The sequence below is a fragment of the Oryctolagus cuniculus genome, chromosome 18 (genome assembly GCF_964237555.1).
Source record: "Oryctolagus cuniculus chromosome 18, mOryCun1.1, whole genome shotgun sequence".
NCBI classification, from domain to species: domain Eukaryota; kingdom Metazoa; phylum Chordata; class Mammalia; order Lagomorpha; family Leporidae; genus Oryctolagus; species Oryctolagus cuniculus.
In genome coordinates, this window is record NC_091449.1 from 2926162 (window position 1) to 2944401 (window position 18240).

Here is an 18240-nt window from a genome sequence, read left to right on the forward strand (position 1 = left end):
GAGGCAGAGGGAGAAAAGGAGAAAGGCTGAGGCCACGAAGAGTTCTGGAATTTATCGGCTTCCCCAACTAACTCAGCCGTCCCCAGCCTCACGCGCACAGCGCACGGAGCAGGCACACCTGGCCGGGAGCGCCGGCTGTCCCCCCAACTCCCCTTCCGCAGGGGGGAACCCGTGCCCCGGCGCAGGCGACCTCCCGGGACACGGTTGTGCAGGGCCGCAGGAGCCCGCTCGTGCGGGAGGCGTCTGCGGAGCCCACCCCGCGTCGGGCCGGTGGGCCCAGCACGGCTTCCAGGGCAGTGAGGGCGTGTCCAGCGGGCACCGCGCGGCGGCCGGCTGCGGGCCCGCCGTCTCCTCGAACGCACCCGGCAGGACGTGCGGGCGGCGCTCACACCGGCCTCACCGGGCCGGACGCCGGCTCCCGGCCCCGCCACTCCCACGCCCGGGTCTCCTCCCGGGACCACAGGACAGAGATGCCCAGCGAGCGAGGCCCCGGCGATGACCGGGGAGAGCCCCCACCCCCAGCGGAGGACTCCGAGGCGGCGGCGGCAGAGAAGGGGTTACGGCGACAGAGACGCCGGGAGGACCCGGCGAGGCGCGAGCGGCCCTCTCCGCCGCGCTCCCCCCGCCCGGGGCGGGCGCCAGGCGCGGAGCGCGCAGGCGCGGGCGGCCGGCGGCGGCGCGGGCGGGGGGACGCCCCTGACACCCGGAAGTCTCCGCCTAACGGGCCGAGCCCGCGCGTCCTGTCCGGGGAGGGCGGGGCCGAAGCCCCTCGGCGCGAGGCGCCATAGAGCGGGGCCGGAGGACCCGAGTCCTAGATGCGTCCGGAAGTGGCTCCCCCGGGCGCCGGCTCGGCACCATAGAGCCGGGGGGCCGGCGGCCAGGGGTCGCGGGGCTCGGCTTCCTAGAGCGGCGCGGACAGGGTGGCGGCCCGAGGGAGGGAGGCGCGGGCGGAAGCGGCCAGGAAGGTCACTTCCGGCCTGGGCGCCCGTCCCCCTGACCCCAGGGTCTGAGTCGCCGCTGCCGCCGCTGCCACCATCCGCGAGGAAGGAGCGAGGAGGAGGAGGAGCGCGGCGCGGCGGCCCCGGGACCGAGGAGGTGAGCGCGGGCGCGCGCGCTGGGGCCCCGGCCGAGGTGGGCGCGCGCGTCGGGGAGCAGGCTGCGGACGGCGGGGTGGGGGTGGGCGGCTGGGAAGGCGGAGGGCGAGCGCGCCTGGGCGGCGAGTGCGCGTGCGCGCGGCAGGGGGGGCGTGAGTGGGCGCGCGGCCGGGGAGTGCGCGTGCGCGCCGCCAGCGGGGACGCGCGGGCGGCGCGGGCGCGGCGGGCGCGGCGGGCGCGGCGGGCGGGCGGCTCGGCCCCGGGGTGTCGCGGGGGTCCCCTCGGCGGCCTCCCGGGGCGGGGCCCGCGTCGTCCGACCCCACCTCCCGGGCCTCCGCGGCGGGTCGTGGCCGGAAGTGGTGGCGACTCCCGGGGGAAGTTGAGGCCCCGGTGGGGGAAGGGTCGGCCCTGGCCGGCCGGCCCCGGCCCCCGGGGCGCCCCAGCCGCTTCCTTCCCCTTTTTTTTTTTTTTCTTTTTCTTTTTTTTTTTTCAAGTTCGCGGGGCCCCGTTGCCGCCTCGGGCGTGTGCGCGTGGCTCTTGACCCGGCGGGTAATTTGGGGCCGGCGGGAGGCCCATTCATTCGTTCCGGGAGGGGCAGGGCTGGGCCAAGGTCAGCCACCGCGTGTCCTGCGGCCCGACGGCGCTCCCCGAGGCCGCTGGCCGTGCGCGGGGCAGGGCCCGCCCCTCGGGCTCGCCAAGCCCACCTTGGGTCGGCGGAGCTGGCCGCCGAGCCGGACCCCAGTTTCTATGCGGGCTCGTGACCCACTGAGGCAGGAGCCGGAGTGGACAGAAGCTTTGTTCGCTGCTGGGCTCGTGCGGGGGACGGGGTGGGGTTGAAGGCAGAGACCAGGACCTGGGTGGTGGTCACTCACGGGGACCGAGGCTCTGACGGAGGTGTCCAGGGGCCGTGGGAGCTCCAGGAAGGCCCCCTGGCCCAGCCCCGTGCAGGCAGGGTGGTTGGTGACTCGGGTTTGTGTGTGTGTGTGTGGCTTCCTGGGGCCGCGTCCGCAGCTGGACAGTGCGGAGGACCTTTAGGGTCAGCTGTGGCCCCCGCGGGGGGGAGCGCGGCGCCTTGATCCTGGCTTAGGTCCTCCGAGGGCTCTAAGCCTCTTTGGCCAAATGCCGTCGACAGTCGCCCGCCTGCGTGTGTGCGCCTGCCCTGGCCCTCTCCCCCCTGCCCCCCATACTCAGGTGAGGTCATGAGGCTCTGCCTCCGCAGAGCCGCGGGAGGGGAGGGGCCGTCCCCACGCCTGGCCCCTGGTGAAGTGCCAGAATGAGTGGCAGCCCCGGGTCAGACAGGCCTGCCCTCAGAACCCAGCTCCGCCACGCTTGCTTTTGTGGTCCTGGACAGGTGACTTCAGTAGCTCGGTGCTGTCCTGGGCAGATGAGGGTGGCCGTCGGGGGACTGGCCCCTTGGCAGAGCCCCAGGAGATGGGCATGAAGTGGGCGGGCTGTCCTGGGACTGGTCTAGGCTTATCTCTTCCTGTTCTGTGACCTTGGACGTGGCACTTCCCCTTCCCAGAATGGTTCCTCTGTCCTGCTGGAGCGGAGGCCGTGGTCACAATTCCCCAAATAAACGCAGCCCATGAGGTCTTGCCCCGGTGCTGTGCTGAGGGGCTCAGCCTGGGTGTGGGAGGAGGGCCCCGAGGTCCCCTGGTGGTGGGCAGCTCTGGGTCACCCAGCAGGGTCTCAGCCTGTTCCTGGAGCGGGGAGACTGTTGGGCCCCCGTGCTCTGGGCAGAGGGGTGGGGAGGTGGACTGGAGCCCAGGCGGAGGAGACCTGGGGCTTACAGGGAGGACTCTGGGCGGGGATGCAGGAAGCAGCGGCTGGCCACCTGGGGTCTGTCCTCAGCTCCCGGCCAGCCCCACATCCTGGGATTTTGTTTGCTGCTCCCCAAGGCTGTGCCTGACGCCAGGACTTGGTTAGACTGACCAAGCTGATGACTCCTGCTTGCTGGGCGCTCGGCAGGCCTGGCCTGGTGCCCAGCACTCACTGTCCTGAGTTCTCAGAGGTGGTGGCCCCCGTTTTAGGAGCAGGGGTCAGAGGCCCAGGCCCTGCAGCAGTTGGGATGGTCCGTGTGTGAGTCCAGGACAGCCCCTGCCTAAGGCCACCCCTCTGTGCCTTGTGGCTCCGAGTGGGGTCCGGGGAGACAGGCGGCTTGAAGGCCTCTCAGGTGTCAGTCTTGGATTTGGGAGAGGCACACAGGTTGAGGGCCGCCAGCGTAGCGGCAGGAGCAGAGGTGACTTGCACAGAGGGCAAGGACACAGGTGCTGAGCGCTGCGGTCTGTGGCCACCACAGGGCGTCAGGGGCCCCGCCCCAGCCCAGGCGCCGACCCGCACCTGTCTCAGGGCCCTGTTCTTGGCATATTCTGGTTCTCTCCTGCTCTCTTCCTGTGGGCTCCCAAGACTGGCTGCTCCCATGTCCAGTGGGGAGTCCTTTCCAGCCCCCATCTTCCAGGGTCATCCCATGAGATGGAGCCCTGGCCTGGATTTGAGACCAGATGAGAGCCATGGATGCCTGAAGCTGGGGTGCACCGCGTGCGTGGGCGACCCACAGGAGGTGCTGTAGCGGGAAGGCCAGGTTCCCCGGGGGCCTCGACTCCTCTGTGGTAGGGGGTAAAGGGAGCGGTACCAGGGTCCGGCAGGCCTGGGTCTGACTGTGCTTTGGCTAACAACCCGCCAGCCGCCCGCTGGTCTGGACGGACCTCAGCTGTCTGCCATGGCGGGTCTGCTGGCCTCACCCTGTAAGGCAGGTGAAGCACTCGCGGCGGGCGGGGGCTGTGGGGACCAGGGTGGGGCGTACCAGCTTACAGTACCCTGTGCCCAGGGCCGGGAGGTTTCTGCGTGCCTGAGAACACAATGTGTAATCTAGGAAGGCTTCCCAGGGGAAGCGCTGTCAATGCTGGCCCTGCCCCACTGCCCAGCCTGGGGGTGTCGGTGTGTGATGCCTGCTGGCTGTGTTGGCTGCTCTGGGAGGAGCAGACAGTCCCCGGCCCCCCGCCCCGCCCCCCATGGTGCCGACCCATCGTGGCTTCCCAGGTGCTTAGTCCCTAGTGTACGCGCCAGGTGTGTTCTGAATCTTTTATTAATCCCTGGCCTGAAGAGCTTTTTTTAAAAGATTTATTTATTTATTTGAATGGCAGAGTTACAGAGAGGCAGCGGGGGGAGTTTTCCATTCACTGGTTCACTCCTCACATGGCCACAGTGGCTGGAGCTGCGCCGATCCAAAGCCAGAAGCCAGGAGCTTCTTCCAGGTCCCCCATGTGGGTGCAGGGGCCCCAGGACTTGGGCCATCTTCCACTGCTTTCCCAGGGCATAGCAGAGAGCGGGATCAGAAGTGGAGCAGCCAGGACTTGAACCAGCACCCATATGGGATGCCGGCACTGCAGGCAGTGATTTTACCCGCTATACCATAGTGCTGGCCCCAAGCATTCTCGTTTCTAAGTTTTCAGGCAGAGTTTAAGACCCAGCGCCTCCACATACAGGAGGCGGCAGGCACTGGTGGCCGCATGTTCCCACAGCTTGTCTCCTGGAGCTGGAGGGGCGGCGCTGGGACGTGTCCTGTGTCCGCCCTGGTCAGCTGAGACCCGGGCCAGAGGGGAGGAAGAGGCAGAAGGGACAAGGGGGCGGGAGGAGCGGGCAGCCCTGCTTTGCTCCAGGCCAGGGCTCCGGCAGGCAGAGGCAGCATGGCCGAGCGCACAGTCTCTGGTGGCGGAGACGTCCCCGGGGCGAGCGGCCAGGCTGCCACAGGAGGTGGACTGGGGACGCTCGCGAGGCGTCCTGAGCCGGGACGGTGGGGTCCTGAGCTGGGGCTCTGGGGTGCTGGCAGGGAAGGGGATTCCGCGTGCAGTGTGGCTGAGGCTGGCAGGTGGGGCACTTGGTGGGGAGAGAGGGGGGCCGGCGGGGCCTGGGGAGGAACTTGGATTGAGGCTGAGCGGCGGGGTGTGCACGGTGCTGGTTGGCCGCAGCCTCTCTGAGTCCCGTGCCCTGAGCTGTGGGTGTGTTCACTGAACTGTGCGCCCCCCCCCCCCCCCGACTGCGGAGCACTTTCCGTGTCCTGCAGAGTGCGGGCTTCCGTGTCCGCCTCCTCTCACCAAGCACGACGTTCTCGGGTGCACCCACAGAGCACGTGTGACCTCATTCCTCAGGTGCCGGCACGGGGATGGCAGCTCTGGGCCTCCCGCCTGCCCGGCTCGTGCACACTGTGCAGGGGTGTGGGTGGACAGATGCCCGCCCAGAGGTTTGATTGGCTTTCCTGAATTGGGTGACTTTTTTTTTTTTGGTAAGATTATGTATTTATTTGAGAGGCAGAGTTAAAGGAAGAGAGGGAGACCCACCCAGAGATCTTCCAGCTGCTGGTTCATTCCCAAAGTGGCTGCCAGTGGCCAGGGCTGAGGCAGGCCAGAGCCAGGAGCCTCCTCCAGGTCTCCCACACGGGTGCAGGAGCCCCAGCACTTGGGCTGTCCACCACTGCTTTACCCAGGCCATTAGCAGGGAGCTGGATCAGAAGTGGAGCAGCAGGGACTCAAACCAGTGCCCACATGGGATGTGTGCCACACAGGTGGCGGCTCTGTCCGCTGCACCAGAACGCCAGCCCCGCTGGGTGACTACACAGACCAGTTGGTCTTTGGTATGGGAGGAGACTTGGGAGGATCAGGGTGGGAAGGAGGGCTGCAGGAGGGAGCAGAGAGGGAAGCGGCACAGCTGGGGTGCTCAGGCAGGGGAGGGGTGTGCGTGCCGTGGCCGTGTGGCAGTGCTGCTGTCTGTAGGAGCCACCGGAGGTGGTGACCAGTCAGGGCTGTGTGCAGTGGGGGTGAGTTCGCTGTGCAGGAGGGACAGGGGCGGGAGAGTTTGGGCGGGCTGAGGGTGTGGGGAGGGGAAAGCAGGGGTGAGACAGGGGCCCCACTTCCAGCAGGAGCTGCCCGGGAGCCCTCCTGCAGCCCAGGGAGCCGAGGTTGGCAGCAGAAGAAAGGGAGGGATAATTGGCGGGCTGGCAGCCAGGGCTGTGTGGGACCTCCTAACAACAATAATAACAATAATTTGTCTTGAGGTTAATAGCGCTGTCAGTGCCGGGCGCTAATTGGATCGCTCAGGGGCCTGCTGCGATGGTGAGGGGAGGCTGATTTCGGGTCAGAGAGGACGGGGCAGGGGCTGGGGGCCCAGGCATCAGCTTGGTCCTCACATTTCCAGGGTTTCCTTGACAGTGAGTTGGGGGTGTCCTCCAGGGAGATGTGCTGGACCCTGAGACTGGGTCAGGAACTGCCCTGTGGCCCCCGGTCCTGTGCCTCCTCCCTTTCTCTGCTCACTCTACGGATGAGGGTTTACAGTGCCCCACCCCCACCCCATCCTGCCCTGAAAAGCTAGGAGATCCTGAGTGGGGGCCCTGAGTACCTTGGATGGGGGCAGGAGAGGCGTGAGCAGCTGACGTCCTCTGAACCTGTGCACAGACCCCTGGGGAATCCTGCAGACAGCTCAGTGAGGCCCCGTTCTGCAGAGCACAGCCAGGGCCAGGGCGAGCAGAGGTGCTGGCCACGTCCTCCGGCTTGCTTGCAGCGTTCTGGGAGGTGTGGCGAGGCTGGCGCGGGTCACTGCACTGACCTCGGGCTGGCCGTGCATCGGCTGAAGCCTGCACCTACACAGACCCTTCCCTCTGCCCACGGCCAGTCACTCTTCAGCCATCGCCACGCCCTGCTGGCCACATAAAATTCTCCTCCTCCCTTCGGTCTCTCCACCTGCTGGAGTGTTTCTCATTTGGCCTTTCCCCCACGGGGTGGGTGCCAACCCTCCCTGGGCCAGGGTTCTCACCAGAGAAGAGGATCAGAGGCACAACTCAACCTTAGCACAGGCCCCAGCTCCCTGTGCTGCACAGATCACACCCCAGAGATGAAATGATCAGGAAGTGCAGCCAGCAGCCACGGGGCTTCGCCTCCAAGCTGGGGCCTCCCGCCCGCCTCGCTGGGCTTCCCCAGGTCTGTGAGCCGCCTCTTGCGCTGTGGGCCTGGTGGACGGACGGGCAGCATTGAGGCTGGGGTGGTGTTTAGCTGTCACGACGTGAAGATCCAGCTGTCACTCATGTTGGCGTTGGAGGCGGTCGTTGTGTTTTCAGTCCCCACATGGCTATGACAGCTGGGGCTGGAGAGCCAGGAGCCTGGCGCCCCAGCAGGGTCTCCCACAGGGGTGGAGCAGAAGCAGAGGAGCGGGGCCCGCACGGGGCACTGCAGTATGACGGGCGGCCAGACACCGGCCCTGCTCAGTGTTGTGGTCACAGAAAGTGTGATGTCCAAACATAAGACACATTCCCAGCTGGAGGGCAGTGGACTGCAACCCCGCTGTCTGTCCTCCAGGGAGGCTGCTGGCCCGCCGCAGGGATCATGCCTGGCCTCTGGGCTGGCTCAGGTGCCTTCAGGGTCATGGCCATCTCTGGACACTGCGTCACGCTGCCCAGGCCTCCTCCCTGAGGCAGAGGAGCCCAGGGCAGCCTCAGCCCCAGTAGCCATGGCGGCTCCTTCCTGGTTTTTTTTTTCTTCAAAGATTGATTTATCTGAGAGGCAGAGCTGCAAAGGGGAAGACAGGTCTTCCAGATGCTGGTTCACTCCCCAAATGGCCACAATGGTCGGAGCTGCTTCTGGGTCTCTCCCATGTGGGTGCAGGGGCCCAAGCACTTGGGCCATCAGCAGGAAGCTGGATCAGAAGAGGAGCAGCTGGGACTCGAACCAGCACCCATGTGGGATGCTGGCATCTCAGGCGGAGGCTTAGCCTACTATACCACAATTCCAGTCCTCCTGCCCATTTATTTCTTAAAGATTTATTTGAAAGTCAGAGCTGCAGAGAGGCAGAGACAGAAGGGAGGTCTTCCATCCACTGGTTCACTCCCCAAATGGCTGCAATGGCCAGAGCTGAGCCCATTTGGAGCCAGGAGCTTCTTGCAGGTCTCCCACACAGGTGCAGAGGCCCAAGGACTTGAACCATCCTCTAGTGCTTTCCCATGCCACAGCAGAGAGCTGAATCAGAAGTAGAGCACTTACGTGCTGTGGTGTAGCAGGTAAAGCTGCCGCCTGTAGTGCTGGCATCCCATATGGGCGCTGGTTCGAGATCTGGCTGCTCCAGTTCTGATCCAGCTCTCTACTGTGGCCTGGGAAAGCAGAAGATGGCCCAAGTCCTTGGGCCCCTGCACCCACGTGGGAGACCTGGAAGAAGCTCCTGACTTCAGATTGGCGCAGCTCCGGCTGTTGCAGCCAATTGGGGAGTGAACCAGTGGATGGAAGACCTCCCTTTCTCTGTCTCTCCTTCTCTGTGTGTAATCCTGACTTTCAAATAAATAAATCTTAAAAAAAAAAAAAAAAAAAGCAGCTGGGTCTCGAACTGGCGCCCATATGGGATGCCGGCACTGTAGGCTGTGGCTTCACTATGGCGTAGTGCTGGCTCACCCCCTTCCTTAATTTTAATGTTTATGATGTTGTAACCAGAGGATCTGAAAGTGTATTGTTTTTAATAAAAGATACTCACGTGCCAGAGCATGGTGGTTTTTAATGCACCCTCAGAGTTGCAAGACAGCCCTCACCCCAGGAGAAACCCAGCCCACGAGCACTCGCTCCTGTGGGCGCCCCGTTCCGAGTGTCTGCACTCAGCAGCCCTTCCTCTGTGGCCTGTGGGTGGGCGTGGCGCTCGCCCGTGGTGGCCGCTGTTGCAGTCACAGTGTGCTCTTGTCCCTGCGGCGGCACATGTGTGATCCCACGGTTGCCCATTCTGTGTGGCTGCTGTGGTGAGGCTGTGGGTGGGCGTGGCGCTCGCCCGTGGTGGCCGCTGTTGCAGTCACAGTGTGCTCTCGTCCCTGCGGCGGCATGTGTGTGATCCCACGGTTGCCCGGCCTGTCGGTGCAGGCAGAGCCCTAGCCTGGGTTGGAGAATGAAGTTGTCGTGAGGCAGGTTAAAGGCAGAGCGGCACCTGCCAGTTCCGCGTACGTGTGCCGGGAGGCTTGGCCGAAGGCAGCCCTGCTGGGACAACGGGGATTCCTCAAGGTGTGCTCCTGTGGGCACAGCTGCTTCTGGTACCAGGACAGTGTGCTCCACGGGCAGCGGTGTTTCTCAGGGGCGTCTGGTCACGCTCACCCTCATGCCTGGGGCTGGTCTGGGGCTGGGTCCGCCCCTCTGTGGCGCCCAGTGATTGATCACTAGCTCACGGCCGCCAGCACAGCCGACCTTTAGTCTTTCCCTGGTCACGGCAGCAGGTGTGTGAGGGTGGGAGACCACGAGGCCGGCAAGGATAGAGGGGAGGGTGGACACTGCATGGGGGTGGGGAGCAGCCAGCCCTGGGCGGTGGTCGGTGGGCCGGGCATCGTTCCAGACCTTTCCTGTTCTGAGCCTGCGCTGATGAACGTTTTCCCTGCAAGCTGCGTTTCCAGGGATTTGGGTTCCTCTAGTGGCTTCTGGGGAGTGGGGTGTGGTCGGGCTCGAGCCTGTGCGGCAGCCCACACAAACTGAGTGGGACTGGGCGGGCCGGGGCCGTCCGTGACCGTCTGGGGGCCTGCCTGGGCGGGCCGGTGCCGTCCGGGACCATCCGGGGGCCTGCCTGGGCGGGCCGGGGCCGTCCGGGACCATCCGGGGACCAGCCTGGGCGGTCCGGGGCCGTCCGTGACCATCCGGGGACCAGCCTGGGCGGTCCGGGGCCGTCCGTGACCACCCAGGAACCAGCCTGGGCAGGCCGGGGCCGTCTGTGACTGTCTGGGGGCCTGCCTGGGCGGGCTGGGGCTGTCCATGACCATCCGGGGGCCTGCCCCCAGCACTGCGGTGCTGCAAGGACAGGCTGGGACTCAGGGCCCCTGGCTCAGCTGTTCAGCCACCATTCTCCCCCGCCCTGCCTGTGCTTGGTGCTCCCAGGGGCGCTGGGGACCCCACAGCTCTCAGCTAGCACAGGTGTAAGGCAGCGAGAAGCTGAGCGGGCTGTGGAGAGCCAGGAGCCCTGGTGTGCACTGGACCCCACCTGGGTCTGGCCCAGCTGTGCCAGTCCCGGCACAAAGGCCCCGAGGGTCTGCCTCACCCGCCCCTGCAGTGCATGGGAGGAGAGCATCCTCAGCCTCCAGGACTGCCTGCCTCAGGGCCCCTTCCTTCCCTGGTTGCTCCGCTGGGCCCCAGGCCTCCCCGCGGCATGGTTCTTCCTGGCACGTCTGCTCCGCTGCGGGGGCTTGCTTGCCTGGCTCTCTCCAGCGTTGGCAGCAGCACCTGCCCTTGAGGGGACCCCTGTGCTGACAAGTAGAGGGGAAGAGTGGGGACAGGGCTGAGCAGGGAGAAGGGGCTGTGGGACTGATGGATCTCTGCTCCATGTTCCCCCAGCCGTGAGAAAGTTTGGGTTTTACATGCAGCTGAGACAGTGATGTCCCGTTCAGAGAGGGAGAACTGGGGGATCCGTGTCCCTGGGGGCCGAGTCAGATCCCCGGCTCCGGTCACAGCGCCCACGGGGGGTGCATGTCCCTCTGGCAGGCCCTGTGGGAACAGGGGCCCTGGCTTGTGGGCCTGGGAGGGGCGGGTTCTCCCAGCACAGCACCGCTGTCTGGGCTCCAGGGCGCTGCTTGGTGTGTGGACAGCAAAGCCGTGCACAGGTGTTGAGTGAGGTTACTCAGGAGCCAGACACCACCCTGGTGTGAGTGGAGGACAGGCGTGTTCCTCCGTACGGGGGCGGGGGGTGTCGCGTGGCCCAGGGGAGGTGTGAACACCGACCGGGGACGAACACTCGCGTGCCATGTGCACAGCAGGCACGCAGGCGGACAGTGCCCTCGCCTCGCCAGTCAGGGTTTGTGGACCGCAATGGCTGGGTCGTGGGGTAGGGAGGCTGTTCCTCAAAGCTGCCCTTGGCAGGAGACGCGAGCTTCTGTCGACTCTCGTATGTGGCCGCCCCGCGTCGGCCCCCAGGTTGCACTGGAGCTTCCCAGCACACGAGCTTCAGTGTCTGGAGGCCGGGACGGTGGACGGTGGAGGTTCCCCATTGCCCTGCTTCCTCCTTTCCTGCACACGGGGGGGGGGGGGGGGGGGGCGTGCCACTCAGGGTCCTGGCCTCTGTGATGGGCACTTCCTCAGTTACCACGGCCCTCCACCCTGCCTGCCAGACGCCAAGGCTCGGAGGTGGAGCCCGGGTGGGAGCCTCTCGGTCCCTCCAGCCGTGGTCCCCACCCCAGGGCCCCTCTACGCCACCCTTGCCTGGAAGCCGCGAGTCCTGTCTGCTGGGTGCCCCGGACTGCAGCCGGTGAACAGTCGTCCTCTGCCCATTCCAGCAGGGACCCAGACATGGAGCTTCGGGAGGAGGCCTGGTCTCCGGGGCCGCTGGATTCCGAGGACCAGCAGATGGCCAGCCACGAGAACCCAGGTGAGGCGGCCCACCCCCTTCCCTGCACTCCGGGCCCAGGTTTCCTGCCCGCTGGACGTCGTCTTTCCCGGCTTCCTCCCCAGCATCCTGGATGTTCCTGGCAGGGAACCGGGTCAGACCCAGACGGGGGGGGGGGGGGGGGGGGCAGTCCCAGGGCGGGTGCCCGTTCTTCAGGGAAGACTGAATACGGGGTTCTTGTTGGTAACATGACCTGTTTAATGAAGCAGCGTTTGGGTTGAGTGAGACACCCACCCCTGCCTCCCCCGGCCCGCCCAGTGAGGCGACACCACCCTGTGACGAGAAGGGCCCAGGACGAGGTCTGGGGCACCCTGCACCTGCTTCTTTCCTTCAATAAATCGTTGCTGTCACACTTGACCTCGGTGCTCCTCAGACTTTGTCAAGCTAGTTGCCCCGCACTGCCTGGGAGGGACCAGAGGCCACATCTGCGGGGGGTGACATGGCCTCTCCCTTCCCAACGCTGCCGCCAGCCGCTGGGTGGGTGAGCCTGCGCTCCTGGGCCATGCACGGGAGGGGACAGACCTGAAAGGACTCGAGGTCCAGTGGGGCATGATCACTGACGGGGCCGCACCTCGCAGACTCCCTGCAGCCCAGGATCGCGGCTCTGCGTCTGCACAGGTGCCTGCTGGAGGCGGGGGCAGAGCCGCTCAGGCTTTGAGGACAGCCTCCACGTGGCCTGTCCACAAGACAGCCCCATTCGAGGGCCTTCACCAGATGCCGCAGCTGGCCCCACGTACAAACAAACAGCAACCAGACGGCACACACCTCTAAGGTCCCAGGGAGTCCCTGGGAATGTTCCGGAATGCAGTTTGCGGGGGTGGGCCAGCCAGGCTGTGTGGTGTCGGCGAGGCTGGGGGAGCAGGCAGCCTGTGTTCCCTGGAAAGCCTGCAGCAGCAGCAGCAAGTGCTGTGACCCAGTCAGGGAAGGACCGGCACGCTGGCCGGGACTCCTGTCCCGTGGAGGTGCCCTGCTGGGTCCTGTCCTTGGCAGCAGGGCCTGGGGAGGGGAGGGCAGAGGCGGAGTTTGGACCACCGTGTGCCAGCCCCCAAGGAGGGAGAGCGCCTCCCCGGTGCTCAGGAGAGCCCTCCGCACAGGCATGCCCTGGGCCCGAGGCCGGCGTGAGCACAGCCGGGCAAGGCGCCCGTGCAGACCAGGGAGCGGAGCAGGGCTGCAGCCAACCCCGGGAAGGGGAGGGTCGTGGTGAGAGGACAGAGCCAAGCCGAGGACTGCCGAGGTTCAGGCGAAGGAAGGGCCACGGCCTGCAGCAGAGCCCCCGGGGGAGCCCGAGGACAGGGCTGGAGCAGTGCAAGCCCAGGGGCAGAGAACACGGGTGACGGCGACACTGCATACCGACGGAGTCTCCCAGACGAAGCCTGCCTGGGCGTCTCGGCTCGGAGTCCTGCCCATGAGAAAGGAGCCTCCGGAGTCACTGCGGCCAGGGGAGCGCTCACCCCGGCCGTGCCTACCCGCCCGCCCGTAACCACGCCTGCAAGGAGGCCTCCTGCTCCGGCTGGGGACTCGGGTTCAGATCGTGCTCAGAGCCGAGTGAGCAGATGACTTGCGGGGAAGTGAACGCGGCTGTCGCGGAATTGTCCCCGCACTGCCCCCCAGGAGCCGGCCTGGCACTGCAGACTCCATGTCCTCGGGGCACAGGCCGACCACACGCGAGCCCCTGGGAAGTCCAGCAGCTGGTGTGCTTGACACCACAGGGCTGGAGTGGTGCTGGGGGGGGTGGGAGCAGCCCTTCGGGGCTGCGTCCGCTCCCGACGCCGGCATGGGGCCTGCGAACCAGGGTGGGGAGGGAGGGGTGCAGCCGTGTCCCGCCAAGGCCAGGTAGCACCCAGCACACCTTGGTTGCTGTGGGAAGCGGCAGAGTGAGCACAGGTGGTATTTTATCTTCCCAGAAGGTTGGTGGCAGTTCTGCTGACACATGCCCCGGGCAGTCCTGGGCCATCTGCAGGTCTGCAGTGGGACTTGAAGAGGGGCCAGGGCCCAAGTTCCCTCAGAAGGATCCTGCCCGCACTCCTGGGGTGGGGGGCAGAGCCGGAGTGATGGCGGCAGCAGGCCGAGAGCCGTCACGGCGTGTACGTCCGTGTGTCCATGGCTAGCACACGGGGCAGTGGGAACCGTTCCTTCTCTGGAAGCCCGGCAGGAGGGCACTGAGCACCTGGCCTGCAGGGGCACCACCAGCAGGAGGCGCTCTGTGCACACTCGGTGGCCAGGGGCGCTGGGGCCCTGCTGGACAGTCGTGGGTCCCGGTGGGCCGGCCTGGGCTGCAGGAACAGCAGCTGCTGAGCGTGGGGCCCGGGGAAGTCCTGCCTGGGCCAGCGCTGGTCCTGGTGTGTTCAGCTCCGATACCTACTACATGCCGGACAGCTGCAGCTTCAGGGAGCTACCCCTGGGCTGCGGCCCTCACGGCCTCGGCTGTGGGTGGCCGCTGCTGTGGCCAAAGCGCCCTTGTCCGTTGCTGCTGAGTGGGTACTTTGTGCTCTGCACTGTGCTGGTCTCTCCCCGGGAGCCATCTGCATCCTCTTTCAGAGGACAGTCTCAGGTGGGCCTCGCCAGCCTTGTATCTGAGACGTGCGCCAAGGAGGCACCAGGCCCGGCCCAGCTGCCCCCACCCCTCGCCCTGTGCGGCCAAGGAGGCACCAGGCCCGGCCCAGCTGCCCCCGCCCCCTCGCCCTGTGCGGCCAAGGAGGCACCAGGCCCGGCCCAGCTGCCCCCACCCCTCGCCCTGTGCGGCCAAGGAGGCACCAGGCCCGGCCCAGCTGCCCCCACCCCTCGCCCTGTGTGGCCAAGGAGGCACCAGGCCCTGCCCAGCTGCCCCCACCCCTCGCCCCTGGGCAGCTCTCCTCACACAGAGGGTTCAGAACCAGCCGTGCTGTCCCCAGGAGTCTGCACCCCGAGCAGGAGCCCCACCTTTTGAGCGGTCAGACTGCCCTCACGTAACTACACTGAACACCCACTGGAGAAAGCAGTGAGTCTGGGACAGCGGCTCGCTCAGCCCTGCCTCTCCCACGCTTGCCTGGGGGGGGGGGCTCCACTCTCGGTGTTTCTCCAGTGCTGGTGAAGCTGAGGATGTGGCCCCACGCCCGCTCCTCACCTCCCCGGGGCTCCACTGTTGCCTGGTCCCCGCAGTGGCCGGAGTAGTTGCTGCCGGAGGAGGCCGGGTCTCGTGGTCCTGTTAGAGCGCGTGGCCCGAGGTCTGGCTCTGCTCTGGCCGCCAGGTGGCGCCCTCCGTAGCATCTTCGCAGGGACCCTTGCGCAGGGTCAGCCAGCACCTCCTAGGGGCAAAGGGGGACGAACATGTGGACGGTTCAGGAAAGTGCCAGGGAGCGCCCCCGCCCCCTGCAGGGCCCAGCGAGGGCGGCAGACGGCCAGGCTCAACCCAGCCACCTCGTGAGGCCGCGGGGACGCCGAGAAGGCGCGCCCCGTGAGGTGCCCGCACAGGGCAGGGGCTCCTGGCCGGGGGAGCCGAGCCGAGCCGAGCCTCGCTGACCTCGCCCTCCCCCTCTTGCCTTGCAGTGGACATCCTCATCATGGACGATGACGACGTCCCCAGCTGGCCGCCCACCAAGCTGTCCCCGCCCCAGTCCGCGCCTCCGGCCGGCCCCCCGCCCCGGCCGCGGCCCCCCGCCCCCTACATCTGCAACGAGTGTGGCAAGAGCTTCAGCCACTGGTCGAAGCTGACGCGGCACCAGCGCACGCACACGGGCGAGCGGCCCAACGCGTGCGGCGACTGCGGCAAGACCTTCTCGCAGAGCTCGCACCTGGTGCAGCACCGGCGCATCCACACGGGCGAGAAGCCGTACGCGTGCTCCGAGTGCGGCAAGCGCTTCAGCTGGAGCTCCAACCTCATGCAGCACCAGCGCATCCACACGGGCGAGAAGCCCTACGCCTGCCCCGACTGCGGCCGCAGCTTCACGCAGAGCAAGAGCCTGGCCAAGCACCGGCGCTCGCACAGCGGCCTCAAGCCCTTCGTGTGCCCGCGCTGCGGCCGCGGCTTCAGCCAGCCCAAGAGCCTCGCGCGCCACCTGCGGCTGCACCCGGAGCTGTCCGGGCCCGGCGTGGCGGCCAAGGTGCTGGCGGCCAGCGTCCGCCGGGCCAAGGCGCCCGAGGAGGCGGCGGCGGCGGACGGCGAGATCGCCATCCCGGTGGGCGACGGCGAGGGCATCATCGTGGTGGGCGCGCCGGGCGAGGGCGCCGCGGCGGCTGCAGCTGTGGCGGGTGCGGGGGCCAAGGCGGCAGGGCCGCGGTCGCGGCGCGCCCCGGCACCCAAGCCTTACGTGTGCGTGGAGTGCGGGAAGGGCTTTGGGCACGGGGCTGGGCTCCTGGCCCACCAGCGCGCCCAACACGGGGACGGGCTCGGGGCGGCGGGCGGCGAGGAGCCGGCGCACATCTGCGTGGAGTGCGGCGAGGGCTTCGTGCAGGGCGCCGCGCTGCGCAGACACAAGAAGGTGCACGCCGTGGGCGCGCCCTCGGTCTGCAGCGACTGCGGGCAGAGCTACTACCGGGCCGGCGGGGAGGAGGAGGCTGAGGCGGCCGGCGGGCGGTGCGGCGAGTGTCGCGGCGGGGAGGCCGAGGAGGGCCGGTAGGGGTGGGGAGCCCGGGGGGGCGCAGGGCAGGGCCCCTCGGGCTTGGCGGGGAAGGCGTGCGAGACCTGGGGAGCAGGGCGCACGGACAGAGGGGTGCGCGGCCTCGGCGGCCTCGGAACCGGACGGTGGGCGGCCACCGCACCCTCGGGAGGGGCGCAGTCTCCTGCTCCGACCTTCTGGAATGTTCTTATCGGCATGCCGCCTCTCTCGGCCCCTCCCAGCGGCTGTCTGGCCTCGCGGGTCCAGTCTGTGCCCTCCAGCCCGAGCCTGGCTCCCATCCCTCGGTGTGGGTGGCGGAGGCGTGAAGACAAGCGGCGGGGGTGGCGGCCCTGTCCTCAGGCCGGGCCTGGCGGGGACAATAAATGGCACTATTCAATTGTCCCTGCCTGCGTGGTTCTTGAGCTCGCGAGGGAGGACAAGAGGCCCAGTGGAGGCGCACAGCTCAGGAGCCAGCCCGGTGGTCCAGCCTGCTGCTGCCTGGGGCCTGGAAGATTTAGCCTGGACCTCGCCTCCAGCCCCTTCAAGTGGCCACTACTCACCAAGATGGCGGAGGCCAGAGGCGTGGGCACCATCCCTCGGCCGCAGGGGCAGAGTAGGGCCACCCACAGTCCACCAGGGCGCCGTGCACCTGCCCTGGGAGCAGCTGCGGGGTCTCCCCTTCAGGGAGGTCCTGGAAGAGCCAGAGCACACAAGGACGCAGCAGCCCTGGGAGGCGCCTTTTCTGTCGGAGGAGAGAAAGGTTTCTCGTCAGAGGGGAGCTTGAAGGGGCACAGGGACATCCAGTGGGGGTCCTGGTGGGAGCCTCACGCGGGGGCTCGGAGGCGTGGACACGAGGGCAGGGAGGGCTTCTTGGAGCTCGTGGCGGGTGTGTAGGTCGGAGGGTGGCCGTGGCTTCGCTGAGCTCGGTGCTGCAGTTCAGTTTATTTATAGAGCTTTTGCATCTCTTTCCAGGGGGGTGGGGGCTATGTTCAGAACCGGCACAGGTGAGCAAAGACTTCAGGAGACCCTGCTGGGTGTCCAGGGGTCCCTTTTGTCCAGTGCCAACCTTAGGTGCCGGCCTTGGGTGCTTTCCCAGGCTGGGGGAGGGAGGGAGGTGGCCCCATCACTGGGCCAGCTCAGACCAGAAGGAGGCGGGGGTGGGGGGACGCTACAGTACCCACTCTGCGGTCAGCCTCCTCCCCTTGCTTGCCCAGGACGTGGCGTCCTGGGAAGGGTGCAGGCTGGACGACCCTGGGCACGCAGGCCACCCTCGCCGATCCTGGGTTCTGAGCTGGCCTGTCCCTCGAGGGCTCCCCCAGTCAGAGCTGCCCCCTGTCCCTCCTCTGGGCCCTGGTCACTTCGACAGAAAATGAAGTGCTTGGGCAGATGTTCCTGCGTGGGAAGAGGCCAGCCTTTGCTTTTGTGTCCTGTATCACTCACCAGTTTGTTCGTGCACCCCGCACGCAGCCAGCAGGTGTGTGTGAGCTCCTGCTTCGTGCCTGCCGGGCGCTCAGGTGACGGGAAGGGCTCTTGTCCAAGTGCTCACGGGTCTGTTCCGTAGCTGCTCTCCTGACGCACGAGAGGAAGCAGGGGGGCTGCCTTTCCCATCCTGCAGTGTGGTGGGGGGGCATCGTGCCCATTACTCAGTTGTCCCCCTGCAGAGACCCTCTACGGTCGGGGCCACTCCTCTTGTGCCCAGGGTGGAGGTGGCACAGAGGTGGAGCAGTCTGCCCGGGAGGCCGATTTGTAAGGCCTTGAGCCTCCATCTGAAAATCCCACAACCCACACCTCCTCCACTGGCTCGACTCCACCTTCCCGTCTGTCTGCTGAGCGCCTGCCGGGCACGGGGCACACGGCAGTGGCCTCCACAGGCACTGGCCCTCCCCTTCCTGGAGCTCCTGCTGCGGCATGGGGGTGGGAAGCAGGTGGGAGGAGAGCCACACAGCAGAGGACCAAGGGACGCACACAGGTTCCCAGGAGGAAGTCCTGGGGTGGAGAGGCGGAGCAGACGGTGACCGAGCTTCCTCGGTCATGATGATACTGTCCACTCAGTGCCTGGTGTGCTCCAGGCCACTGTTGGAGAGGTACACACAGTGCATGTGTGTGTGTGGCTGTGAGCATGCATGTGCACATGAGTACATGTGGACGAGTGCGTGTGTGTTTGCATGTCTGTATATATCTGAGTTGTATGTTGTGTC

At 66.8% G+C, this 18240-nt stretch overlaps 1 protein-coding gene across 3 annotated transcripts; it reads left to right on the forward strand.

The window, feature by feature from the left end:
• Positions 1-690: 690 nt before the first annotated feature.
• Positions 691-16444, forward strand: ZNF787 (zinc finger protein 787). 3 transcript variants are annotated; one of them, XM_051830583.2, is made up of 3 exons: positions 691-1095; positions 11362-11450; positions 14994-16444. In XM_051830583.2, the coding sequence occupies exons 2-3, from the start codon at positions 11372-11374 to the stop codon at positions 16061-16063; spliced, it is 1149 nt and encodes a 382-aa protein (XP_051686543.1). In that variant the 5' UTR covers positions 691-1095; positions 11362-11371; the 3' UTR covers positions 16064-16444. The 3 variants fall into 3 exon arrangements, with proteins under 3 accessions (XP_051686543.1, XP_051686542.1, XP_051686544.1); XM_051830582.2 differs by having other exon boundaries at positions 693-1095; positions 11359-11450; XM_051830584.2 differs by lacking the exon at positions 691-1095 and adding an exon at positions 1365-1643 and having other exon boundaries at positions 11359-11450.
• Positions 16445-18240: the final 1796 nt, after the last annotated feature.